The following is a 27,541-nucleotide window of genomic DNA, read 5'->3' on the forward strand; positions in this document are numbered from 1 at the left end:
CAGTCGAGGATGCTTGAGCTCAGATCCCTGCATTGCAGGGGGTGGACTGGATGACCCTGGGGGGTCCCTTCCAACTCTGCCGTTCTCTGATTCCCACAACATCCTTGCCAGGCGGGACATGGAGTTGAGTCTCTTTTTGCCAAAAGAAGTGGAAGAGGTATAATAATAATAATAACAACAATAACAATAATTCAAAAAAATTATTTATATCCCACCCTCCCCAGCCAAAGCCAAGCTCAGAGTGGCTAACAACAGTAAAAATAACACAGTTATTATTAATATTATCACTATTATTACTATTAATATTATCACTATTATTGTTATTATTATTATTACACTGTGGTTGTTCTCCTGATGGATAAAGGTGGAGGTGGAGGGAATATTTTCCAGCTCCCGCAGCCTCCAGTGTTGTGGCCTCTGGGGCTTATTCAGGGCTGATAGAAATGCACTCTGCACATGCCCCAAGGCACAAGGTTGTTTCACGGTATGACATCCCTCAGCTTTCAGGGCTGGATCTGGGGGGCCTGATCTCTTTGGACACTTCGTGTATGCTGCTGTTAGTTTGGGTAGCCTCTGAGCCCGCGCAGAGTGCCTTTTGCTCTCCAGGGCAGAGGCAGAGTCTCCTTCCGGCTTCTGTACCCTCCTGGATCTGCAGAGGCCATGGTGCAGGGCAGGGGAAGGAGGAAGAGGAGGAGGAGGAGAGGTTTGTGTGCGAGGCTGGAAGAGGAAATCTGCTGCGTCCGCAAGGAGCCTCTGAGCACGTGCTGAAGGGCAGGGGGGGGCACTCTGGTGATTCATCCTCAGGATAGTCTTACTTGCTCTGTGGAGGCGGCTGGTGGCTATTTTTAACTGGGTCTGGGCGGGTGGCAGGCGCCTGGCGCTGGCTCTGCCCGTCCAGGCCTCTCTCTGGGGCTTTGCAGGGGCCCAGCGGGTGCTCTTTTAACGGGGGGGGCAGGCTGGCAGATGGGGGGAGTGGCAGATGCTGGAGGGCTCCCCCCAGCAGTCAGTCACTTTCGGGGTGGCCTTGTGAGCTGAGCAACAGAGCCGGGCAACTGTGCCACCTTGTGAGCTCAGCTCTGCCCCTGCTCTGCCCATTGCACAGCTGAAGAACTGAGGCCACTGCTGCCAAGCCCATCTTTGTTCTCCAAGGAGCTCAAGGGGGCATGCATGGGTCTTCTCCTCCCCCCCCCCCCACTGTTTTATCCTCCCAACACTCCTGTGAGGAAGGCTAGGCTGAAAGAGCAGGGACTGCTCCCAGTCCCACCCACTGAGCTTCATGGCCAAGTGAGGATTCGAATCCAGGTCTCTCCCATGTTTTTATTTATACCCCGCCCTCTCCGGCCAAAGCCAGGCTCAGGGCGGCTAGCACCAATAAAATTACAATGAAAACATAATAGAAAAAAATAAAACAAAGCAATTTAAAATACAGGTTAATATGCAATTTAAAATGCAGCCTCATTTTAAAATAGCTGATAAATCAAGACCGTAAGGGGAGGGAAACATGAGGGTCAGACCGAGTCCAAACCAAAGGCTAGGCGGAACAGCTCCATCTTGCAGGCCCTGCAGAAAGATGTCAAATCCTGCAGGACCCTGGTCTCTTGGGACAGAGCGTTCCACCAAGTCAGGGCCAGTACTGAAAAGGCCCTGGCCCTAGTTGAGACCAATCTAACCACCTTGCGACCTGGGACCTCCAAAGTGTTGTCATTTGTGGACCTTAAGGTCCTCCGTGGGGCAGACCGGGAGAGGCGGTCCCATAGGTACGTGGGTCCTAGGCTGCATAGTGTAAAACTGGGTCTGGGAATCCGACTTTCACGTTGGTCACGAGAAGCAACTTTCTAGTCCTCATTGGGGCTGCGGCACTTGGCCTGCCCCCTCGGGGGTGGAGCTTTCGGGCCCAGCCTTGTACCAACCACGCCCAGAGGGTAGAGGTGCCCTGCTTTGGTTCAGGGCGCCCAGTTGAGAGAGGGTATTTCTGGCCAGCCCTTTTCCTCTTGGGGCCCAGGCAGAGAGGCCAGTGTGGGGAGGAGGGTTTTAAGCCACCTGTCATGGAAGCCTTGGCTGTGGGTCCCGCACTGCAGGGGGTTGGGCTGGATGACCCTCTGGGGTCCCTACAAACTGTCGGATTCTTTGCTCTCGTGGTCCAGGAGTGAATCAGGCAACTCCATCAAAACCCAAAGCCTTCTCCATCTCTCTCTGCTGCAGTCAGACCCCTTCCAAGCCCCCAAGATTCACTGTCCTCCTTCATCCCCCCCCCCAGTTTTAAACCCCCTTTGACAAGCAGCCCTACTTGACCCCTTGTGGTCAAATAAGCAGGGATCCGCTGAGCCTGTCTCAGCGCATGGGGGGGCGGTCCTGAAGCAATCTGGGGAGGTGGGGAGCAAACGTGAAAGGAATTGCAGGAGGGGAGAGGCAATCCTGTCTGAGAAGAAGTCCCTGCCCCCCCCCCCCCAGGGCGGAGGTGCCAATAGAAGGAGCAGGAAGGATGTGGCTGAACGTGATCCCTTCCCAGAGTGACCTTCGTCCTCCTTGGAAGGCTTTGCGCTTTCTCGTAGCGCCTGTGCCTCTCTCCCTGCAAAAGCCATGGAGTGCTAGAATTGCAGAGTGGGAAGGGGTCCCCAAAGGTCCTGTAGTCCACCCCCCTGATTAGGCCCCTGCAGGTGGCCCTCCAACCTCTGCTTAGAAACCTCCACCTCCCAGGGAGGCAGCTCCACTGCCCAACGGCTCTTGCCCTCAGAAAGTTCTTCCCACAATTTAGTCAGAATCTCCTTTCTTGCAACTTGAAGCCCTGAGTTCGGATCCTGCCCTCCAGAGCATTCGGTTCTTCCTTGGTCAGACCCCACCTGGGAGTCCTGGGTCCAGTTCTGGGAGCCACATTATAAGAAGGATGCTGACCAGCTGGAAGGGGGGCAGAGGACGGAGACCAAGATGGTCAAGGGTCCGGAAACCAAGCCTGATGAGGAACGGTTGAAGGAGGTGGGGATGTTTAGCTTGGAAAAGAGGAGACTGAAAGGAGATATGAGAGCCATCGTCAAATATCTCAAGGGAAGGTGGAGCAAGCTGGTTTTCTGCGGCTCTAGGAAGCAGGACGCAAGCTGCCGAATTGAGATCTGTGAGATGTTGTGTTGGAGGGCATCATAAATTCAATAAGTAATAACAAATTAAAAGGCAGGAAAGGAGATGCTGACTGCACTGCTGATCGGGAAATCCTGCATTTGAGAGAACTAGACACAGGTGGCTAGACGACCATTTCCAAGAACTTCGGAACCAATTTGGGGAATCTCCCCTTGGACCACCCTGAATGACCACAGGGCGTCCATGCTAGCAAGACTGAATGGGACCCCTTTGCCAGTCCTGCAGGGGGGAGTGCTGAAAACGCCACTCACAGAGTGGACTCGCCTTTCCTGGAGGCTTTTCAGCAGAGGCTGGATGACCATCTCTCAGGGATGCTTGAGCTGAGATTCCTGCATTGGAGGGGCTGGACTGGATGACCCCTGGGGTCCCTTCCAACCCGACTGCGATTCTATGACACAACTAGACTGGGTCACGCATGTTCTTTTGCACTGTCCCTGAGATGAGACCATTCGATCGAAGTTGGTTCATCAGTTGGTTGTTAGTGGGGAGCGACATCTGGACAAAGACAAGGTCCCCTTCCTGACCTATAAGATTCAGATAGTGGCCACGTTTCTGCCACACGAAACGAAGTGTATCCTATAACGTTATACATTAACTTAAGCATGAGATTTAGGTTTTTATTGTGGAAAACCCTACTGCAATCTGGCATAAATGCCAATAAAGGTTCAAGAGTTTGAGATGCCAACTCAGCCTTAGGAAGATCTCTCAAGACAGGGAGACTTTCCTTCCCTGGAGGTTTCCAAGCAGAGGTTGTGCGGATGCTCCAGTTGCGGTTCCTGCATTGCAGCGGGTTGGTCTGGATGACCCTTTGGGGTCCCTTTCAATGCTGCAGTCCTGTAATTCTGCCTGCTGGCTGCAGCCCCCTCTCCCAGGGTCAGGAGACTGGGGCACAGTCTGTCCTCCGGAGAACCAGGGTGAAAGGCTGCCTCTCTGAAGCGACTTTGACAGCCCCCCCGCCCCCCCCATAATCGCCTTAGTGGGATCAGGCGGGCCAGTTGGGGCTCGCCCCTGGAATGTGACTTCAGGAGGTGCGTCAGTCTGTAATTAAACGCTGAGTGGTGCGGGGGGGGTGTCAGCCGCTGTGGGGTCTTTGGCCCAGCCTGGCCGGGATCTGATCTGCCCGGCGTCTCCCTCTGCCACAAGGACCTATTGTCCGCCGCTTAAAGCCCCGTGAAATATTTGGGTGGCGCAGGGGGGAGTGGCTCAGGAGGAGGCGAGCGCCTGGGTGCCAAGGCAGGAGATTGGCAGCGTGGCAGAGAGGAGCCGGGGCGAGAGAGAAGCCTCGCAGGTGCCGCTCAGAGGCTGCTGGCCTCCACCGCCTTGGCACCCCAAGGTAGGCAGGGAGGGTAGGCGTTGGGGCCCCTGGGCGGGGGTCCTGGAGGGGGCCAGAGAGGTGCCAGTTCCTGGGTGGGGCAGGCCCAATGGGGGGCTGCAGGAGCAGGACTGGGTTGCAATGGGGGCAGAGCAGTTTGAAGCATGTGCAGAGTGCCCTTCCTCCCCCCCCCCCCGTGTGCATTAGTGCTTAGATTAAAGGGAGGCAGTGGAGGGTCTGCAACGGCTGCACCCCCCTGCATGCTGGGAGATCGACTGTCTGAGGACAGAGCTTTCCCCAGGTGCAGAAACCTAGAACTGTAGAGTTGGAAGGGACCCTGAAGGACATCTAGTCCAACCCTCTGGCAGATGGCCATCTTTGTGGCAATGTTTCCCTGTCCCCCTCCCCACCTCCTGCAAGCAGCACCCTTGGAGTAAACATTCCCTCTTGGGGAGGCAGGTCGGTCCTCTTCCAACACCCCCAGCGTGTGTGGGAAAGGCACTTTGCACGTGCCCAGAGGCTTAGCCCTGATGAATGCAGGCAGAGAGCAAGGAAGGAGATTCAGATTCTGCATCAGGACTCCAAAGCAATGGATTCAAGTTGCAAGAAAGGAAATTCCGGCCGGATGTCAGGGAGGACTTTTTGACGGGAAGAAGAGCTGAACCGATTTCCTTGGGAGTCTGTGGAGGTTTTTCAGCAGAGCTTGACTGGCCTTCTGTCCCGGATGCTTGAGCCGAGATCCCTGCGTTGCAGGGGGTGGACTGGATGACCCTCAGGGGTCCCACTCTGCAATCCCATGACTCCGATCCTTCCTGCTGGGCTGGGGAAGGAGTGTGCGGCCGCCGGACTCTCCCACCCGTGAGAACCAGTCTGGCCCCCTCTTCTCAGCTCGGCTTTCCCCAGAACAATCTGAAATTTGTTTACCGGCCCTTAATCCTCCCCTCCTGCTACACACAAGGGCGGCCGGATTAAGGAAAGGAATCTGCTTATTCAGAGGGGCGGGTACATGGGCTGGGGGGGGTTATTCTGTGGGGGGCGCACTAGTCTTTTGAGCCCCTGCCCCAGAGATGGGGCAGACTGACCCTCTTCCGAAGAAAGCGCCCTCTCCATCCCTGGGGTCTCCATGTGGGGCTGTCGGCCTCTGCACTTGAACCGGGGTTAAGGGGTCCTGGCTCTGACCTCTGGCCTGGCCTGGGGGGAGCTTCCTCTCCCCCCCCACGCCTGCCCCACTTCTCCATCCCTAGCAAATGAACACGGATGCAGTTTAGGAAAGTGTTTCCCTGCCCAGAAAGATTAAATCTAGATTCTGTTCATGGTCCTCCAGCTGCCAGTCATCATGTCTGGAGGGGCTACTTCCTTTGACACTGGGGGCTGATGGGAGTTGGAGTCCAGCCCTATTCTGGGGGGGCGGTTGCAGGGTCCCCCCTGCCCCCATCAAGAGAAAAAGGGGCTCCTCTGTGCTTGGTTTGGGGCCGGCATTCCTGCGCTCCTCCAGCAGAGGGTGCTGTGGAACCCTCTTCCTCTTCTGCCCCCCAACCTGCCTATCTTGTGCAAGGGGGGGGGGGTTGGGGGCAGGCTGTGAAAGCCTTGGGACAGGAGTCACTGGCCCCTCAGGCTGGCAGGATCCAGGCAGAGCCATAGCACCCGAGAGTTGGAAGGGACCCCCAAAGGCCCTCTAGTCCAGCCCACTGCCAAGCAAGGGATGCTGTCTCAGCAAAAAGATGTCATGGCTGAGAGAGTGGGGAGGGGGGCTCTTTTTCGCACCCCTGCATTGGAGTGGGCTTGGGGGGCTGCTTGGGCATCCTTGGAATCTGAAAGGGCTCACTTGCTCGAGTCGCCTGCCGCCACTTGCTCTGCTCTGTTCTCTGAGAAGCAGAGATTAAGGCCTGTGGGTTAAATCACTGAGCCTAGGGCTTGTGGATCAGAAGGTCAGCGGTTCAAATCCCCCCGACGGGGTGAGCTCCCATTGTTCAGTCCCTGCTCCCGCCAACCTAGCAGTTCGAAAGCACGTCAATGTGCAAGGAGATCAATAGGTACCGCTCTGGCGGGAAGGTAAACGGCATTTCAGTGCGCTGCTCTGGTTCGCCAGAAGCGGCTTAGTCATGCTGGCCACATGACCCGGAGGCCGTATGCCGGCTCCCTCGGCCAGTAAAGCAAGATGAGCACCACAACCCCGTAGTCGGCCACGACTGGACCTAATGGTCAGGGGTCCCTTTACCTTATTTGGGGAGGGGGCTGCCTGGGCCTTGAGTGCCATTCCTGCCCGACCAGCCAGGGAGCCTCACAAAGGAGGCAGGCAGAGAAGCCCACAATGCCGGGGGGGGGGGCCTGCCAGTTGGGAGGTGGGATCTGGAACCAGGAGCTTAGCCTTGTAGACTCGGAAGGGACCCCGAGGGTCATCCAGCCCAACCCCAGTGAGGCAGGAATCCCAGCAGGGCAGGAATTGCCAGACCTGGCATGGGGGGCTGGATGTTTTGTGGGGTGCTGTGAGAACCTGGTGCCCCTGTGGGTCCTGCCTGGAATGTGTGTGTGTCCCCCTCCCTGCAGGGCGAGCCAGAGTTCGGCCCTGTGGGTGACAGCAGGCTGAGTGAGCGTCCCTTGTGAGGGACAGTCACCGCTCAGCTGGCATCACGAGGCGCAGGGGGAGCCATAAGAGGTGGCGGGAAGCTGCTGTCCCTCACTTGGCAGCTGGAGGCAGGGGCAGCTGGTCGCTGGGGGAGCGACGGAGGTGAGCAAAGGGGGGGAGCCCAGCCCCACGATGGTGGGGGGCAAAGGGGGGCTCAATCGTCAGAGGTGGGGGGTCTGGACAGGCCCTGGGGGGTGGAGGCAAAAACTGTCTGGCTTCCAGAAAGGACGCTGCACCCAGCAGCCTGAGCAAAAGGCCCTCTGCACGTTCACAGAGGCCACTTTACCCACCTTTCCTGGAGGTTTTGAAGCAGAGGTGGGATGGCGCTCTGTTACACTTTTGTCACACTTTTGCTGTGATTGCTGCATTTCAGGGGAGGGGGTTGGTCTGGATGACCTCTTGGGGTCCCAAGCCTTCAGTTCTTTCATGCGATGACTCTCCTCCGTCAGGGGCAACTCCTGCATTGTGGGGGGCTGGGCTAGATGACCGCCTGGGGTCCCCCCAACGCCACGTTCCCCTTTGAAGGCTCCCAGTGCCTGTCTCCCAGTGCCCTCCCCCCACCCCGCCCAGATGCCCCGAGACCCCCTGCCACCCTCCCTGCTCTGGGGCACAGGGACTCATGCTGGGCAACCCCAGAGCTCTCTTGAGTCACGAGTGCGATTCATGGCAAGAAAGCAGGCGGCAGATTGGGGGGGAGCTGAGCCTGGGCCGGATCAGACCAGCCGCACCGGCTGCCTGGGGGGACCCGATCCCCCTCTGTGCCTGGCGTTGCTCTTGGCACCCGCTGCCGCGGGAGAGCGTCAGGCCAAGACAAGCGTGGCCTCTGCCTCACCCGCCCGGCCCAACGGGGAGACCGCACTCCTCCTCCTCCTCCTCCTCCTCCTCCTCGTTGGGATGCAGGAATCTTCCCGGGGTCAGGCCATTGCAGCAGCTGCGAGGAGGAAGAAGGCTTTCCCAGAGGAAGAGGCCGCTGGCCTTTGCAGGAAGGGGCCTCCAGGGGTCATCCAGACCAACCCCCTGCGAGGCAGCGAGGTCGAAGGCGGAACTATTTGTAGATGTGCAGCTTGGGAAGCGATGGCGGGGACACCCCCACCCTGAGATGGGGGCCGCAGAAGGAGGGGGTCCTGAGCAGGATGGGGGGTGTTTGTGGGGGGACAGGAAATTCCCAGGGGTCTCTTTCCACGTGGGCTCCTAACATGCCCTGGGTGAACAGGGATTCCCTTGCTGAACCCAGGAAGCAGAGCATAAGGAGAAAGCTGCAGGATCAGGCCAAAGGGGGCCCATCGGGTGCAGCGTCCGAATGCCCCATTGCACCGCAGAGTCCAGATAGACTGCCTCTGGGCCTGAAGGTTCTGTAAGGACGTCAACAGAGCCTGGCTGCTGGAGGAAGGCAAAGGGAGGAAGCCATCTCATCCCAGGGGCCCCCAAGGGAAACCCACAAGCAGGATTCGAACTCCTCCCTTGGTTTCCAGCAGAACCTTGCTGCCTCTGGCTGGGGAGGGAGAGCCCAGCCATCGCCCTCTCCTCCTCCACAGATTTGCTCAGTCCTCTTTTCATGGTGGCCAAGCCTCCCTCTTGTGACAGGGAGTTCCACAGTCTAGCTCTGGCCTGCAATAGGGTTCCCAGATTCCCAAAAGTGAAAATTTGTCCAGAGCTTTTTGTTTTTTGTTTTTTTTTTGTCCCCCTTTAACATCTCCCCAAAAATATCAAGTTTGGGGGCTTTGTTGTAATTTACCACCCTTGCTATATGTCTGGGTGTTCCTGGACATTTTACTGATTTGGCAAAAAACCGCCCGGACGCCATTCTGCTGCCCAAACCCTGGTCATTTCCAGGAAAATCCAGCCGTGTGGAATCCCTGCCCCACAAGATCCCTTGGGAATCTTCCGACATCCAGTTTTGTCCACGAATTCCAGTGCTGAGAGCGAGGGGGGCCCCACACTTTCCTCTCAGCCCCAAAGCCCCCAGTGCCGCCTCCCTGGTCCTCTTCCAGGGGTGCCCCCGCCTCTCCCCCTGGCCTCCCTGCTCAGGTGCCGCCTCCTCGGCAGGGACCCCCAAGGGTCATCCAGCCCCACCCCTCCCCTGCAATGCAGGAATCCCTGGCAGGGGGCCAGCCAAGCTCTGCTTGCAATCCTCTCCCCCCCCCCAAACTCCCTCCCTCCCGCTGCCCAATTCCTCCTCCGATTTCCTCCTTCTTTATTTCATGAGACATGGGATCCCGACTTTGCCCGCTGGGCACCGGAAAGAGCTCTTTCCTGCCCCGCTGGCGCTGTCGGAGCCCGCCTGGCAGGGGCCACGATCAGGGACCCCCTCTGGAGGGGAAAGGGGGCATCTGCCTTGCCCAAAGTCCCTCCCTCTGCATTCTGTGGATGGTTCTTGCCGGGGGGGGGCATCTTCCAAGCCCCCAGAGGTACCATTTACCCTGTGGGCAGCCAGGCGGGTAGAAGGCCCCTCATCTGGATCGGAGTCGGGGATTCATCCCCACCTTGGGCAAAAGATTCCTGCCATGCCAGGGGTTGGGCTAGATGACCTTGGGGGGGTCCCTGATTCTGTGATAATTGGCTTTTTTTCTCTCTCTCTGCAGGTTATGGTGCCCTCACTCTGCCCTCTGAGTGCCAGGGAGAAAGAGAAAGGCTAGAGGGGCCTTTGCCCACAGCCCGCCATGAGTCGCCCGCAGGTCTCCTCTGACCTCCACCGCATGGTCTCCGGGGCCGTTGAGGGGGTGAGTAGCAGAGGCCGGCCCTCAGGTGAGCCTCTCTGGACCTCACAGGGGCCACGGGGGGGGGCTGGGCGGGGGCCGGGCAGGGGGCTTCCGACGCCTGAGATGCTCCAGAAAGGTGAGCCTGGTTTGCTCCATTGGGAAGCGGTGCCAGGAGAGCGGGCGCAAGCGGGCACTGTGCCATGTGCTGCCCACCTCTTTCCCCAGCCCACGGGGCACCTGGCTCAGCCCCTCCAGTCCTGTGTGGGGCAGAGCTCAGAACAGAGCCCGGGGTGAAGCTGGGCTCCAACAGGCAAAATCACAGCAGCCTGGAGGGCATGGGAAGAGCTCTGTCGGTTGAATTTCTGCCTGCAGACGTGCAGGATGAGGCCTGCCAGGGAAGGGAAGGAGCCGTGGGGCAGCCCCTGCTTTGCAGTGCGCCAGCCGCCCCCTGCCCCCCCCTCAAGCCCCCAAAAGCCTTTTCAGGGAGCCCTGTGGAACTGCTGCCTGCTGGGACCTTGCAGGAAGGGTCAGGAATCCCAGGCCGACCCACAGGCCTCCTGGGAGATGGGGAGAGCAGTGCATGCTGGGATATGTGTCCTCGCCCCCTTGGTCAAGGTGGGGCTGGTGCAGAGGTCCAGAGCAGGTTGGGGGGGGGAGAACTTGCTGACCCCCTTCCTGCGGCTGACCTTCTGCAGCACCCCCAGAACTGAGTTCCCAGGATGTAGCTCCAGAGCATGTGCAAAGTGCTCCAGCCCTTTAATTGGGTGGGGGGATTGCAGCAGGGGGGGGGAGCTTTCTGTTCCCTCCCACCCACCCGCTGTTTGGCCCCCTCCCCTCACATCAGCCCCACTTCCTGGAGGGCAGCAGGTGGGGCATCATCAACACCCCCTTGAAATGGCAATGCCCGTCGACTTTGGGGGTCCCGGTCCCCTCAAATATTTTATGGGGGGGCCAAAGGGGCTGCGATCCCAGGAGCTGGCTCCTATGGCCCTGGGGGGATCCAGCCGCCAGCCTGCCCCACTGGGAACCGCCTGCTCTGAACTCCTGTGGGGTTAATGATTAACCCTTTGCATGGCTGCCTGCTCCCCAGTCCCCCCCCCCAACTGGGCGAGTCCCGTGACCCAGGAAGGAGCGTCTGGGAGAAGGCAGCAGGGCTGGGTGCTGCTGGGACCCCCCCTTCCTCCCCCCCAAACACACACACCCACACACCCTGGGCTGCCATGGACTTCTTGCTCTGCCCACAGGTAAGGCCAACCCCCCAGGCACTGCCAGGCTGAGGGATGTCACCTGGGGAGGCCTGGGTGCCGGGGGGGGGGGGAATGGAGGGGAGGGGGCGGCAGGGGGGTCTCTGGGTGCAGCTTTCTCCTGACGCCCGCAGGGTGGGAACACCAGCTCTCATCTCCCATGGGGCAATTCCTGCCTGGGGGGCATTTCAGCAAAGGAGAAGGGAGCTGGGAGGTTCCCCCCCCCTCACTCAAGTGAGGGCGTGTGGTGGGGGCAGACTTTCACCAGAGGCCGGGAGTTCCCCTGTCTTGGGTGCCAAGCACTGCTTGCTGGGTGGGGGGCAGGAAGAGGAGAGACCCCCTCCTGGGTGACTTGGAGAGGGGTAGGAGGTGGGGGAGAGGGAGGTGGGGGGAAAGGGAGAAGCTGGGAGGACTAATTCAGCAGCACGTTCTCTGTGGAACTCCCTGCCACTTGACGCCAGCCAAGTGATTGGTGCCCGCTTGGCAGCCCTTTCACTCAGAGCTCATTTCATTCATTTCCACTGTTAGTTTTAGTGCTTTACAGCCCTTTTAAACATTTTACGGACAACTTTAAACCACCTGGAGATATTTTACGACCAGATGCCTTTTCAGATGCAAATTAAACGAAAACGGGTTTAGATGGGACACCAAAGTGAATCTCTCCCAAATCTCCCCTGAGCGTGTGCTGGGGGTCATGGCTCAAATCTCTAGGGCCCCCCAGCCCAGGGTACCTCTTGCCCTTGGCTCCGTGGGGGCGTGGGCTGTTGCCTGTGCTGCGGAGACAGAAAGCACTCTGTACATGCTCAGAGGCACGCGCCATTATTGCCACATGTTCCAGGACTTACATGGTGGCATGGGGGGGTTGCTCCTCTTTGGGGCCCTCCAGAGGGGGACCCTAAGCCCTGCTGGGCTTCTTGGGGGGGTTGCCAGGGGCCCCCATGAGTGGCAGGGATGGGCTGGGGGGGCCTGTCCCAGGATATTCCTGCCCTCCCCCTTGGGCAAGTTAGGGGCCTTTCTGTGCACCCCCTCTTGAGAAATGGGGATTTAGAGGGACCCCGAGGGTCATCCAGTCCAACCCCTGCAATGCAGGATTCGCACCTGGAGCATCCCTGGCCGATAGCAATGCAAAAATTCTCCCGAAGAGGAGATCCTCTTACCCGCCCAGCCTCGGGGGCTCCGGGGAGGGGGAGGGCAGCCAGCCCCTCCCCGTGAAGCACTTTGGGGGGGCCAGGAAGCAATGCCCCCCCTCTCCCTGGGAGCCTCCATGCAGCTGTCACCTTGAGTCCTGGGGGGGGGGGACCACCTCCTTCTCCTCCTCCCCCCCCTCCTGCCGGCTAATCTGCTCGGGTGTCTGCCGGCGCAAGGGGGGGCCTCTCCCCGTCAATATTTGGAGTGGCAAGAGGGGACGGATCCGCCTGCCGCCTCCTCTCTGCGGGCGAAGTGACCTTCCCGGCCCGGGAGGAGCTCAGCATCATAAAGCGCCAGGCCGGCGAAGAAGGAGGCGCAGAGAGACGGGCAGGAGGGAGAGCGGAGGGGCAGCCTCGGGGGCGGGGGGGCACAGCTTGGCATGGCGAAGGTAGGGAGAGGGGGACCCCCCCTCCAGGGCCCCTCGCGGGATGGGCAGGAACTTGGGGGGGAGGGAGGGGGCTTCTCCACCTGCCTGCCCCCTCCCTCGTGCCACACGTCCCTCCAGCAGCCTCTTCCCTGGCACAGGCTGGCGCTGCTCTGGAGCCCCGTCCTGGCAAGCAGAACGTCTCTTTGGGGGGGGGGAGTTACTGAGTTGCGCCCCCCCCTTTTAAACTCCCTGTTTTCACATGCAGTAGTCGCACAGCCGGTTAATCCTGTGGGGTTTGGGGAGCCTGCGAGGGAGGAGGAGGCTGCGCCTGGCATTGTAGAGAAGGGAGGGACCCCCAGTGGGCATCCAAACCACCCCTGCCAGGCAGGAATGGCAACTGAAGAGCCCCTGGCAGGCAGGCAGATAACCGACTTCCAGAAAGCTGGAATGGAGGAGAGAGAAGCACAGAGTCCCAGAGGTTTCTCCTGCAAAGCTCCTCTCCCGCCTTGTAGAGGGACCCCCAACGGTCATCTAGTCTGACCCCACCCAAGGCAGAGCCACTGACCCCAGAGAAGAGCAGTCAGGCTCAGCAGGTGGAGCTTCTGCAGGTGGGAGGGGGAGCAGGGCGCAGGGGGGGTCTCTCTCCTTCCCCTCTCAGCCTCTGGGCTTCTTCCACAGCCGGAGCAGGATGGGCCCAGCCCCACATCGCCCACCTTTGGGGGGCAGAAGGCGGCCGAGGAGGAGGAAGAGAAGGACCTGAGCAAAGCCCTGCGGGTGGAGCGCTTTGAGGAGATCCTGCAGGATTCGCACCCGCGCAACGTGGAGGAGGCTGGGCGGAGCTACAGCGAGGAGGACTTTGAGTGTAAGTTTTATTTGGGGGGGAGCAAGGAGGGATGCTGCATCCAGGCCGGGGGGGTCTGCTGGGGGGCAGAAGGCAGGCTGTGTTGGGAGGGTGGGGGGGAGGAAATGGGGTGGGTGGAGAATGCAGAGCTGCCATTATTATTATTATTATTATTATTATTATTATTATTATTAGACCCTGCCTCTTCCCCTGGCAGGGATTCAAGGCAGCTTAAAAATAAAAATAAGGACAGCTAAAAACACTGCTGGGGGGGAATCAAGCATTAACAGATTGATAGAATTAAAGCTATACTATATACATTTAAAAACCGGACCATAAAGGCACCAGAGCTCCGGCCCCAGCTGGAAAGTGAGCCTGGCGCCTTCTAGATGCCAAGCAGGTGTCCGGCACATTCAGGTTGGTCTGCGAGTGGCGGTTGAGTGGAGCACCCATGTCCTGAGGAAGTCTATCTCTGGGTCTGGGGGGAAGTCGCCTTTGCCCGGCCTCCTAGGCTTGCAGCGCTTGTCCCGGGAATCATGGTGGCCGAGGGAAGGCTTCCTAGACTCAGAAGGGCCCTCCTGGGGCCATCTAGTCCAAGGATGGCAGCTGGTTGGGGGGGGGTCTTGAAGACCCTCTCATGACCAAGGCTGTGCCTGGATTCGCTTCCTTTTATTAGAATCCTAGAATTGTAGGGTTGGCAGGGACCTTGTGGGTCATCTAGTCTGACCCCCGGAAGGCAGGAATCTGCAGCTGCCCCACATGGGGGTCAAACCTGCAACCTTCGCATTATCAGCACCAGGCAACGGGGCCTGGCAGTTTTCTCTTTGTACAGGATCACTTCTTCCTCAGTTTCTTTCTTTTTCTTTCTTTCTCTCTTTCTCTCTTTCTTAGTTTTTTATTTAGACTTTTCAGATTTATACATTTCATTAGTTTTACAATCAATTCGACATTCCAAAATTTGACTTCCTTCCCCCTTTTTCTGCGGCTCCTTAAATTTATTTCTTAATATCTTCTGCAAATCCAAGTTCATTTAACTTGCTCATTTAATTATTTGCTGTAAATATATACTCGTATAAAACTGCAGGTTATTACACTAATCCTGCTAATGTTTTTATTTGTTTACAATTTATCTGTCAATATTCAATAAACCATCTCCATTCTTTTATAAAAAAATTATCTTGATTTGTTATTCTTCCGGTAAGTTTCACCATTTTGGTATATTCCCTAAGTTTTTGTATCCATTCTTCCTTTGCTGGGACTTCTGCTTCTTTCCGTTTTGGGGGCAAGCAATGTTCTTGCTGCTTTAGTTGCATACATTAATAATAATAATAATAATAATAATAATAATAATAATAATAATAATAATTTATTATTTGTACCCCGCCCATCTGGCTGGGTTTCCCCAGCCACTCTGGGCGGCTTCCATAAAAACCAGAAATACACTAAAATATCACAGATTAAAAACTTCCCTGAACAGAGCTGCCTTAAGATGTCTTCTGAATGTCAGGTAGTTATTTATCGCTTTGACATCTGATGGGAGGGCGTTCCACAGGGTGGGTGCCACTACCGAGAAGGCCCTCTGCCTGGTAAATAAATTACTATACAATTTAGGTAGTTCTGTCCCTGTAATTCCTACAAGAAAACCTTTTGGGTTGGTTTGTTTTTATAAAAGTTATTTTGAACATCCTTTTCAATTCATTATATGACATTTCCCTGTAAGTTTGGACCTTATTACAAGACCACCACATATGATGAACCCAGTTTCCCAGTTCTTCTGCTTGGACAATCGGTTCCTTCCTGTTGCTGAGGACCAGATCCAGGACAGATAACCCCCTTCTTGATGCTTCTTGCTGCTTCCACCTTCGGTTTTTCCTCCCCCAATTTTTTTTTATTCATTTTATAACACAACTAAACAACAGAAACAGAAAAACAATACAAATTCTTGCCTTATCCTTATTTTTTCCTAAACATTGTTAGGTGAGCTTCCCCAAGTCCCCCCTATCTGATTTTCATTTTACCTCATCTTTACAGTTTACATATATCATAATTTTTAACCATTTTTTTTATCACGCTTACTTTTACCATAAAATTTTTCACATTTTATCACTTACAAATAATACTATTTTAAAATACCCTAACTATTTTTAAAATACCCTATCTTCTACTTCTAACCCTACAGCCTATATCTACTTCCAAAGCTATTCTATGATTTAAATATTAACTTTTTTTTTCAAATATTCCTTAAACTTATTCCAATCTTCTTCCACCATCTCTTCTCTCTGGTCCTGGAGTCTCCCGGTCAGTTCGGCATGTTCCATATAATCTGTCATCTTCATCTACCATTGTTCGATAGTTGGTAAATTTCATTTCTTCCAATTCTTCGCTAGCAATATTCTCGCAGCTATTGTGGCATACAGGAAAAAAGTAACATCATTTTGGGGGATTTTGCCCCCCCCCCACTATACCAAGTAAATAGGCTTCTGGTTTCTTAATAAATGTGTTTTTTTCAACACTTTTTTCAGTTCATTATAAATTCTTTCCCAGAAGTCTTTTACTTTGGGGCACGTCCACCACATGTGGTGAAAGGTTCCTTCTTTTTCCTGACATATCCAGCATTTATGATACATTTTTGCTGACTTCACTGGTGTTAAATAGCATCTGTGATTCTGGGCCGGTTTCCTGGTGGCCCTGGAGGCCCCCTCCTCCCCAAATCACCCCCCCCAACACCGCTTCCCGCTTCTCCCCACAGACCACCGCCAGTCGTCCCACCACATCCACCACCCTCTGTCCAGCCACCTTCCCTCGGACCCCCGGAGGAAGAAGGGCGTCTCCAGGAAGGCCAAGAAGAAGAAGGAGAAGCAGCCGCAGCCGCAGCGCCCCTCCGTCCCCGGGGAGACCCCCACCATCGAGGAGGAGGAGGAGGAGGAGGAGGCCGAGGAGGGGGAGGAGGAGGCTGACGAGGACACCTGCGACACCGAGACGGAGCAGGCCCCCGAGGACCTGATGCACCTGCACGGCTCTCCAGAGGGGGTGCAGGTAGGTCGGGGGGGCAGCATGACGTGCTCAGAGGGACAGCACTGACCGGCAGCAGTTCAGGCAGGGAGGCTGTTTCCACCAGTCTGCGATCCCAGAATTGCAGGGGTTGGTCTGGATGACCCTCAGGGGTCCCTTCTGACTCTACGATTGGATGCCCACCAGTCAGGGATTCTGGAGCTGCGATTCCAGCACCGCAGGGGGTCAGACTAGATGGCCCTCGGGGACCCCTTCCAACTCAACATTTCTACAAGGAAGGAGATTCCGGCTCAACTCTGATGCCAGTGGAGCAGCCTCTCCTTGCTGGGAGGCTTCTAAGCAGAGCTGGGACGGCCCTCTGCCATGGAGGCTTCAGCTGAGATTCCTGCATTGCCAGGGGTTGGACTGGATGACCTTTGGGGTTCCCTCCCGACTCAGAAATTCCGCAATCCCAGGCCAGGCTGGGGATTGAACCTCTGAGCTACGACAACGGCCATCCCGCCCCCCCGCCCCCCCCCCCCGGAGCTCGGGATGGGGGTGGAAACGGCAAAGGTGTTTGTAGGTGTGTAGAACTGTGTGTAGAATGATGATGATGATGATGATGATGATGATGATGATGATAATAATAAATTTTATTTATCCCCTGCCCTCCCCAGCCAAGACTGGGCTCAGGGCTGCTAACACCAGATATAAAACAATTGATTGAAATGCAACTTAAAAAACAAGATCAAAATACAATTTCCTGGCCCCAGAAGGCCGAGGAGGGGAGGGGAGCACCCGGCCCCAGCCCCTGACCCCCCGCTTCTCTCCCCTCAGTTCTTCTTGCAAGAGGATGATGGAGTAGACCGGCCGGCGGAGGGGGCAGCCAGCCCCACAATGCCCCATAGCTCCTCAACGGACTCTGGGAGCTCCCCAGCTCCCAAGGGGGCCAAAGCAGACAGGTGAGTGCGGGGTGGGGGCCTGAAGGGAGGGGGTCCAGAGGAAGGAGGGGGTCTGCCCTGAGCAGCAGATTTCAGCTGGAGGGGAGTGAGGGGGTGAGAGAGAGTTTGGGGCACCTCCTCCCTCCTGGGGGGTCCCTGAAGGAAGGTGGGCTCTGGCTCCCTGCGTGATTGGGGGGGGTCTCTCCCCACAGCATCTGAAATCAGGCTATTTGTTCCATGAAATCATGTGCTGATTGTTTAATCGATACTTTATTGAAAGGTTTTCATGTATAAAAGAGAAATTGAGAGAGAGAGAAAAGAAAAGAGTGTGGAAAAAGAAAGACAGAGGAGAAGACAGAAAACAATGCAGAATGTACAGTGTAATAATTAAGTCCCTTTCCTTTCTATAGATTATTCTATAGAGGAGTGATATTATCATCCTAATCTATATATGGTCACTAATAACCCCCTCGATTCCGTGTAAACTCGTTTCAGGTATCAATATATTTGTCCAAACCAAGGAAGTCCGTTCATCAGTTGCAAGTGTGGTCAATCTTTGGATTCGCACGTTAAAAAACCCTCAGAGCTGTTTTCCAAAGAGAAGAATGACCAACCGGAAGGCTTCCTAAAAGTCGAAACCAACTAGAAACAGAATTAAAACTCCTTGCCGGTTTTTGAGCGTCTGGGCAGGCCTGTCTGAGCAAGAATGTTCTTAGTGGGCGCCAAAAAGAAAGCAGGGAAGGCACCTTGAGATCCCTAGGCAGGGAGTTCCAAAGGTTATAGGTGCTGCCACCCTGCAAGATTGGCCATTGCGCGGCACCTGTAAGAGTGCCAGTTGTGCCGATCGAAGCAGCCAAGCGGGCAGGTCTGGGGCAAGGCGATTTTGCGGGGAAACCGGTGCCCAGTTGTTAAGGGAAAGGAGGTTTCCCTCACTTTATGCCAGCCCCGCAGAGCTGCCTCCTTGGCGCCCGAGGCGGGTGCAGTGCCCGCCTGTGAGTCTGCCTCTCTCACAGCTCAGATGCCGAGGAACCCGCGGGCACGGAGGCGCCCAGCATGGCCGAGGCGGGCTCCCCCGGGAGGGCGCTCTCCAAGTCCCAGCCCGGGCACCGCAGCTACAACCTCAACGAGCGCCGGCGCATTGGCAGCATGACGGGCATCGAGCAGACCCGCTACCCCAAGGTGCCAACAGATGAGTCCGAGGCCCAGACCCTGGCCTCCGCCGACCTGGACTTCATGAAGAGTGAGTGGCGGGGGGCGCGGGGGGGGAGGAGCACAGAGGGGGAGGAGTCCCAGGTGTGAATCCACCAGCTGGGATGCCCTCTGGCTGCCTGGCATGAACTCTTTCTTAGGCAAAGCCATGAAACCATCATTGGCACTTTAAAGCTGCTATTAGGATTATTTTTTGTGGTTATTATGTATTATTGATGCTCTTCTAAAATGTGTTCTTAATGGGATCTTTTGATCAAGGGCAGTATATAAAGTATTAGTATTATTATTAAGGCAGTGGCCTACCTGGCAGGGGGGTTGTGCAGCGGAGTATAAAGGGCTTTGTGAGTTGCCGTATTTTTTGCTCCATAAGAAACACTTTTTTCTTCCTAAAAAGTAAGGGGAAATGTGCATCTTATGGAGCGAATGTGTGGTCCCTGGAGCCGAATTGCCCAGGGGCGAAAAGCAGATCGTGCTTTTTTTTTTTTAGAAAGAGGGAAGGGGGTGTTGAAACGAAGCTGCTGATCAGAAACAGGAAGACTAAATCAATGAGGAGAGAAATTAGAAGAAAAGGAGGAGCAAAAAACTGCTAAGAAAAAGACACCAAGGCAAATAAGAGGGAAGGGAGTGTTGAAAGGAAGCAGCTGATCAGTGGGATTGGGAGAGAGATAAGGGATGCTAGTGATAAAGGAGGCTGCCTGGGAGGGGGGGAGGTAAAAGCCCATAGATCTTCAGGATTTTTGCATTGGGTCACCCCAAATTCACCATCAGATCACATGTCTGTGGCCACAGCATGAACCACAAAAATCATACATCCACTGTTTGGTTCAGAATAATAATAATAATAATAATAATAATAATAATAATAATAATAATAATAATTTTTCTTCCGGGCAGCTTGCCTTTGCTGGGAATCTCTCTCTCTCCAAAGGCAAAGAGCACCTTGTGATTATAGCAAATAAAAGTAAACAAGGGAGAAGGAAAAGGAAAAAATAGAAAACAGAAAGAGAGGAAGAGAATACATTAAGAAACATTTTTAAAAACAGAGGGTAACAGCAATAACAAAGTAACCATTAAACAGAATTATGGCTACAAAACTATATGGTATATCCCAGGCACCCTCAACCTCGGCCCTCCAGATGTTTTGAGACTACAATTCCCATCATCCCTGACTGCTGGTCCTGCTCGCTAGGCATCATGGGAGTTGTAGGCCAGAAACATCTGGAGGGCCGAGGTTGAGGAAGCCTGGGCTATCCTTTCGCCATCCGTGGCATTTTCCGCTCACTTTTCCGCTCACTGGGTGTTCATTCCTTTAATTCTGCCCCTTTGAATCCTAGAAGGGAAGGGACCCCCAAGGGGCATCTAGTCCAACCCCCCTGAAAGGCAGGAGTGGATTTTTTTCAAACTGAAAAATTACCCAGCTGCGACACAAGAGCCCTGCGGTGTTGCCAGGGGGTCTCTGGCGGTCAAATCGGGAAACTATTTTGCACAGAAGAGCAAAAGTGGGCAGAACACAGAATATTCTGAGCCCTGGGTTCATCCTAGCCTGCTCACTCGGCTGTCATTGTTCTGGTTTACTCGCAAGTAGGCAGCAAAAATAGAAAGCCTGGCCTGGATCCCTGGGGGTCTTCCTCCCCTGTCTTTGGAGGGAGGGACCCCAGGATCTTTCTGACCAATGGCGTGACAGCACTTGGGGCTCAGGTACTTCACCTTTCTCAGGTGGCACCCAAAGAGACTGGCAGGAAGACAGTTGGATGTAGGGGAGCCGCAAGGAGGACGGATCAGGGCCTTTCTCTGCACCCCCCCACTCAGGGCCTTTTGTCCTTCCACCCCGCAGGCCACAGGTTTGAGGACGTTCCCGGGGTGCGGCGCCACCTGGTCCGGAAGAGCGCCAAAGGCCAGGTGGTCCACATTGGCAAGGACCGCAAGGAGCCCAGCGCCCGGCAGAGGAAGCAGGACCGGCAGCCCCACGAGGTGAGCGGGGGGGGCAGGGGGGCGATTTGTGGCCTGATGGGGGGCAAAGGGGCAGAGCCATAGCTGGGTGATCTGGCGCCCCTGGCAGAAGCATCCAGATTGCGCCCCCTAGGGAATGTGGCACAGGGAAAATCCACATATCGTGCAAAAACCCTCTATTTAAGACCTTTTCTTATGCGGCAATAATTAATCTTATTATAGACATATTTGTGGAAATATTTTATCTATATATAAATTCTTATTGGTTTTTTAACATACCATTTTCAACAGTGATTAATCATATTTTTACATCTTATTCAATTTTTTTGACTTCCATCAAAAATATCTTCTGGATATTTTCTGCTGCTCCAGAGAAGCGGACACGGAGCAATGGTTCCAAACTACAAGAAAAAAGATTCCACCTAAACATTAGGAAGAACTTCCTGACAGTGAGAGCTGTTTGACAGTGGAATTTGCTGCCAAGGAGTGTGGTGGAGTCTCCTTCTTTGGAGGTCTTTAAGCAGAGGCTTGACAACCATATGTCAGGAGTGCTCTGATGGTGTTTCCTGCTTGGCAGGGGGTTGGACTCGATGGCCCTTGGGGTCTCTTCCAACTCTTCTATGATTCCATGATTCTATGATCTGTGGAAATATTTTTAGCAGATTTTGCGCCCTCTCCTTGCCTGCGCCCCTGGCAGGGGCCTTCCTCGCCACCCCCTGGCAAGAGGCTGTGGGAAGGAGGGGGCGCAGCCGGCGGGCTGAGGGACCACTGGGGCAAACTGGACGCCGGCCCCAGATGTTGCAGGGCTATCAGAGACCCCTAAGTTGGGGGTCTGGCTGGGATTCCTCCTCCACCTGCCTCTTTGACTCACTGGCATGGTTTCCTGGGGGGCACTTGCTCCCCACAAATCCAGGCCTGGATTGTGGAAATTCCCTCAGGGTAGGGGGGGCCATGGTGTTTCTGAGCCTGGGGGGCTCAAGAACACCCCCTTGCAGGAAGAGGAAGCTCCTTAGCCATCACCCCAAATTCTCCTGCCCCCCAAGTTCTGATCAGGGCTGTTAGTCAGAATCAGAGGCCGCAAGTATTTCTGAACCCCGGTTTCTGCAAAGCACAGGAGGGGGAGAGGGCTGGTCTCGTGTTCAAATCCTGCGTCCGATCAGTCCTTGCAAGGACAGGAGCCTGGGTTCCGTGGGTCTCCTTGGGCCTGATCCATATAATATATATATTATTGAGATAATTCAACATTTATACATTTGTGCATACATATTACGGATATACAGACAAACATAAATTTCATACAATCCTTAAAAATATTCTTACAAACCCACACATGCTTCCTTTTCCCACCACCATCCCTGTGCTTCCAATCTACTCAATTGCAATTTCTTTCCATTTCTATTACTTTCTTTCACACACTATTAAACCATTCTACTTCTTTTTCGGTTGTTATCCATATTGTTTGGAACTTGTTTATTCCAATAGGAGTTCTGGTTTTTCAATGTGATTTTGCAAATCTCCTTTAAACGCCTTCCAGTCCCTGTCTATCTTCTCTCTTGAGATCCTTCCGATTTCTCCCATTGTTTGGGACATATTGTAATACTGTACTCCAATGATTTGGCAAGCCACTCTTCCCACGCTCTCACCCTCTCCGCCCGGCCCAGGTCTTTGTCGAGCTGAACGAGCTGATTGTGGACAAGAACCAGGAGATGCAGTGGAAGGAGACGGCCCGATGGATCAAGTTTGAGGAGGACGTGGAAGAGGAGACGGATCGCTGGGGGAAGCCCCACGTGGCCTCCCTCTCCTTCCGGAGCCTCTTGGAGCTGCGCAGGACCCTGGCTCACGGTGGGCAGGGCAGAGGGGCACCGGGAGAGGGGAGGCTCATTTGTAGAGTCAGAAGGGACCCCTGAAGGTCATCCAGACCAACCCCCGGCAAGGCAGGAATCCCTGAGGGATCCCATCCCAGCTCTGCTTAAAGGCCTCCCAGGAAGGAGAGGCTCCTCCACTGTCATCAGAGTTGAGCCAGAATCTCCTTCCTTGTAACTTGTAGAAACGTCAAGTTGGAAGGGGTCCCCGAGGGCCATCTAGTCTTACCCCCTGCGATGCCAGAATCACAGCTCCATAATCCAATGCCCTTCGATGAGAAGGCAGGGGGAATATGCAGGTGGCCCATATGGGCATCGAACCTGCGACCCTGACATTTTCTGCCCCCCCCCTTCAACTAGCTAAGCTAACGGGGGAGGCCAGGTCTGGTTCTTTTGGCACCCTGGGGAGCTGTGGAACTCACTGCAGCAGGAGGGTCTGGGTGCAAATGGGGCTCAGTGAGGAACTTTTCAGGGGGGTCTATGGGAGAGACCCTTGTCCCCTGGCTAGTGCCCCTTGCTCTCTCCCCCCAGGGGCCGTCCTCCTCGACCTGGACCAGAAGACCCTGCCAGGGGTGGCACACCAAGTCGTGGAGCAGATGATCATTTCAGACCAGATCCGAGCGGAGGACCGCGCCAACGTGCTGCGGGCGCTGCTCCTCAAGCACAGGTGAGGCAAGCAGGGGGTGGGGGCAGTTTCTGGCTCCTCCTCCTGCCAGCTCTGGCACCACAGAGACAGCGTGGTGGAGTGGTTAGAGCAGCCTCTCTCTCCGCCTTGGGTCCCTGGGTGCTGCGCTCGCTCCCATCGTCCCTCTCTAGCAGAACCGTCGATCAGGAGCGATGGGAGTTGTAGACCAACAGCACCCAGGGACCCAAGGATCTGGAAGGGACCCGGGTTCAAATTCTGACACATGGCCATGAAACTCAGTGGGTGACCCTGGAAGTCAGTCTCCCTCAGCCTGACCTACCTCACAGGGTTGTTGTTTAATTATTACTATTATTTGCTGTTTAATTTTACTGTTTACTATTAGTTCCTGATGGATTCTTGAATGTTGCTTTGTTTGATATAAGCTGTTTATTTTAAAGTTATTGTGGTTTATATATATATATATCTATATATATACACACACACACACACACACATATATAAAATTTTATATTACTATTAATGTTTGAAGTTTTATTAATTTTTATGTCTTGGAAGCCCCCCCCCCCCGAGTGTTTTGGGCAACCCAGCCAGATGAGTGGGGTATAAATGAATTTTATATAATAATAATAATAATTTATTGTTTATACCCCGCCCATTTGGCTGGGGAAACCCACTCTGGGTGGTTTCCAACAGAACACTAAAATACAATAACCTATTAAACATTAAAAGCTTCCCTAAGCAGGGCTGCCTTCAGATGTTGTTGTTGTTGTTGTTGTTGCAAAGATAAAAATGGGGGGGGGGAGTATTGCACCCTGGCCTCCATGGAGGAAATAAGGGTCATACTATAATCCCAGGGAGGATTCCCTTGGCTTGGTGGGTATCCTTCCCAGCCCCCCCCCCCCACGGACGGAGCCCCCTTCCCTGACTCGCTGGCCTTCCTCGCAGCCACCCCTCGGACGAGAAGGAGTTCTCCTTCCCACGCAACATCTCAGCCGGCTCCCTGGGCTCCCTGCTGGGCCACCACCACAGCGCCAACCACGTCGGCGAGGGGGCCGAGCCCACCGTGACCGACCCCCTCATCGGGGGCCACGCCGGGGAGCACGAGACCCGGGTGGACATCGAGAAGGAGGTGAGAGGAAGCGGGGAAGGGACCCCCAGAGGCCATCTGGCCTGACCCCCCGCAATGCAATGCCGGAATCCTGGCTGGGGTGGGGCGGCTGGGGGGGGCGCACGTGCACCAAGGATGCGCGGCAGCCGGCTGAGTCTCCCCATCTTGCTTCTCACTCTCCCCGCCCCCCACCCGGGGGTCTCTGCAGCGCGAAGTGGCGTCCCCCACGCTCCCCGGCCCCATCACCAGGTCCAAGTCGAAGCACGAGCTGAAGCTGCTGGAGAAAATCCCAGACAACGCAGAGGCCACCGTGGTGCTTGTGGGTAAGGGAGGGGCAGAGGGGGAGAGTCTCGGGGGGGCAGGGGGAGCCGGGGGGCAGAGAATCATGGAATCGTAGCCTTGGAGGTATTTATTTACAGTGGCACCTTGGTTCTCAAATCCGTTCCTGAAGTCCATTCCAAAACCAAAGCGTTCCAAAAGCAAGGCGCTTCTTTCCCATAGAAAGTCATGCAAAACGAATTAATCCTTTCCGGACTTTTAAAAACAACCCCTAAAACAGCAATTCAATATCTAACGAGGCCACTGGTCCATAAAATGAAAGGAATAATCTATGTACTGTGCGAAGTACATAAATAAGACAGTACACTCCCACCTCGTGTTGCGTTTGCTTCGGGTTGAGAGTTTTCAGGTTGCGTCCCCCGGCGACCTGGAAGTAACGGAACGGGTTACTTCCGGGTTTCGCCGCTTGTGCATATGCAGACACTCAAAATGACGTCATGCACATAAGTGGCAAATCGTGACCTGCGCAGATGTGGCTTGCGTTCTGCTCAAGTTGCGAACGGGGCTCCAGAACGGATCCCGTTCACAACCAGAGGTACCACTGTATTGTAGATGATAAAAATTAAAATTAGCGTATTTTTCTGTGTATAAGACTATAAAAAGGTAAAGGTAAAGGGACCCCTGACCATTAGTTCCAGTCGTGGCCGACTCTGGGGTTGCGGCACTCATCTCGCTTTACTGGCCGAGGGAGCCGGCATACAGCTTCCTGGTCATGTGGCCAGCAGGACTAAGCCGCTTCTGGCAAACCAGAGCAGCGCACAGAAACGCCGTTTACCTTCCCACCGGAGCGGTACCTATTTATCTACTTGCACTTTGATGTGCTTTTGAACTGCAAGGTTGGCAGGAGCAGGGACCGAGCAACGGGAGCTCACCCTGTCTCAGGGATTCAAACCGCTGACCTTCTGATCGGCAAGTCCCAGCAGGACAGTGGTTTAACGCACAGCGCCACCCGCGTCCCATATAAGACTATATTTTTCCCTAAATTTTTGAAGTTTAAAATAAGGGGTCGTCTTATACATGGATAGTGCATAGTTCGTTTTCTTAAGTTTGAGTCCCCCAAAATAGGGGGCATCTTATACATGGAAAAATACAGTAAAAAAAAACCTGCACTGATGATAGTCATTGTTTATCCATTGTTTATTCATTTCCGCAGTCACATAATCAATCAGTAGCTGAACTAGGTTCCACATAGTCACAAAAACAAATTAATTGAAAAAGCCTCGAAATCAAAAAGGCAAAATAAATAGCAAAAACAAAAGCGCCAAACTTAATCAGGGATAGGGAATATCATAAAATTGTTGGAAGGGATCCCCTTGGAGCACAGGAGAACTAGGAATCACAGAAAGGACCCCAAGGGCAGCGTCCAAAATTCACCAGGCATACCGTATTTTTCACTCTATAAGATGTACTTTTTGCCTCCTAAAAAGTAAGGGGAAATGTGTGTGCGTCTTATGGAGCGAATGCAGGCGGGAGGCTCTGCTCGGTGCTCCCTTTAAAGAGCCACATGGAGCGTGTGTGCAGCTCTTCGGGGCTTTTCCCCTGCCCTTCTCCCTCCTTGGGCAAAAGCCCCCAAGAGCCGCACACACGCTCTGCACGCTCTTTAAAGGGAGCGTGGCTCTTGGGGGAGCCTTAGCCGCGCACAGCCTCTCCCCGGCAGCGGGATGAAGGCTCCCCTTGCCCAGCGGAGGCTGCGCGCAGCTATCCCATAAGTCAGGACAGCCAACTAGCATCTTATGGTCTGGTGCGTCTTATAGAGCGAAAAATACGGTACTTTGCGCCTGGCTATTTGCCACTTGTGGCCAAGTGAAGATGCCCGGTTGCCAGGATGGTGCCTGACGTCTCCACCATCTGGAGATGCAGAATCCTATCCGTTCTCTTTTATATGCACAATCAGAACCAACAAGTCATATTGAAAAATACAACTTTGGAGCTGTATTTTGGCCCCCAAATGGCAACTAGCTGTTCCGTTTTGGCGCCTGTCAGTCTGGTTTAAGGAGCCATTTGGCTCCTGGCTTACATCTCTGCATGAGGTGGAAGGACGGATGATTCAGGACAGGTTCAACACCTTCCTGCAGCGCTGAGCTGAAGTGCCCGTTCCTGCCCATGCCAGGGGACATCTCGGCTCAAGTGCCCCCGGCAGGTGGCCGTCCAGCCTCTGCTCCAAAGCCTGCCAGGCAGGAGAGCATCTCGAGGGAGACGGTGCCAGAGCTCTGGCTGTCAGGAAGCTCCCCTTTCTTGTGGCTCGGATCCTGGTCCTTGGCCCCCATCCGCTGCCCCCTCTTCCCCCGCAGGCAGCGTGGAGTTCCTGGACCAGCCCACCATGGCCTTTGTGCGGCTGCAGGAGGCGGCGCTGATGGACTCGGTCCTGGAGGTGCCCGTCCCGGTGCGCTTCCTCTTTGTCCTGCTGGGGCCCAGCAGTGCCAACATGGACTACCATGAGATCGGGCGCTCCATCTCCACCCTCATGTCCGACAAGGTAGGCCCCGATCCTCGCCACCCTCTCCTCCTCCTCTCCCGTCCAGCGGGGCTCCCTCCCCAGCCTCACCTGCCCGTCTCCCCCCAGCAATTCCACGAAGCCGCCTACCTGGCCGACGACCGCCAGGACTTGCTCCACGCCATCAACGAGTTCCTGGACTGCAGCGTGGTGCTTCCTCCCTCGGAGGTGCAGGGCGAGGAGCTGCTGCGGAGCGTGGCCCACTTCCAGCGAGAGATGCTGCGGCGGAGGGAGGAGCAGGAGCGGCGCCTCCTCCTGGGGGCCGCCATGGAGCCCAAGTCCCCCGAGGAGAAAGGTATATACAATAAATATACAAAATAAATAAAAACGATAATCAAAATATATTGCAACAAAACCAGCCTCAAAGCGACAGTAGCCTGGAAAGCTCATGAGCCAAAATGCAATGACTTGATCTGCCATAATGCTACCATTGTTATCTAAAATATATATGTTCCGGGGATATATATGGGAACGAGAGAATCATAGCATTGCAGAGTTGGAAGGGGCCTCCAGAGGCCATCCAGTCCAACCACCTGCCACGAACACCCACTCGTTAAACACAGCCGTGGAAATATGTTGCAGCGTTGGGGGG

General features: G+C 54.8%; 1 protein-coding gene across 7 annotated transcripts in view; it reads left to right on the forward strand.

Moving 5' to 3' along the window:
* The window catches only part of SLC4A2 (solute carrier family 4 member 2), a 57,351-nt gene that overhangs the window by 20,595 nt on the left and 9,215 nt on the right, over positions 1–27,541 (forward strand). For 3 of the 7 annotated variants that reach the window (XM_081834197.1, XM_081834196.1, XM_081834198.1), the window contains 12 exons: positions 9,653–9,790; positions 13,247–13,430; positions 16,159–16,445; positions 17,238–17,362; positions 18,355–18,581; positions 20,385–20,521; positions 22,162–22,342; positions 22,894–23,029; positions 23,954–24,137; positions 24,325–24,439; positions 26,747–26,931; positions 27,019–27,244. In XM_081834197.1, the coding sequence (XP_081690323.1) occupies positions 9,731–9,790; positions 13,247–13,430; positions 16,159–16,445; positions 17,238–17,362; positions 18,355–18,581; positions 20,385–20,521; positions 22,162–22,342; positions 22,894–23,029; positions 23,954–24,137; positions 24,325–24,439; positions 26,747–26,931; positions 27,019–27,244 (2,047 nt within the window). In that variant the 5' untranslated portion in view covers positions 9,653–9,730. Of the gene's footprint in view, positions 1–4,349; positions 4,466–7,152; positions 7,173–9,652; positions 9,791–10,883; positions 11,014–13,246; positions 13,431–16,158; positions 16,446–17,237; positions 17,363–18,354; positions 18,582–20,384; positions 20,522–22,161; positions 22,343–22,893; positions 23,030–23,953; positions 24,138–24,324; positions 24,440–26,746; positions 26,932–27,018; positions 27,245–27,541 lie in introns of those variants that run through there. The other 4 variants (XM_081834199.1, XM_081834200.1, XM_081834195.1 and 1 more) reach the window with 4 other exon arrangements.

The sequence above is a fragment of the Podarcis erhardii genome, assembly GCF_964252035.2.
Source record: "Podarcis erhardii genome assembly, chromosome: 12".
NCBI lineage: Eukaryota > Metazoa > Chordata > Lepidosauria > Squamata > Lacertidae > Podarcis > Podarcis erhardii.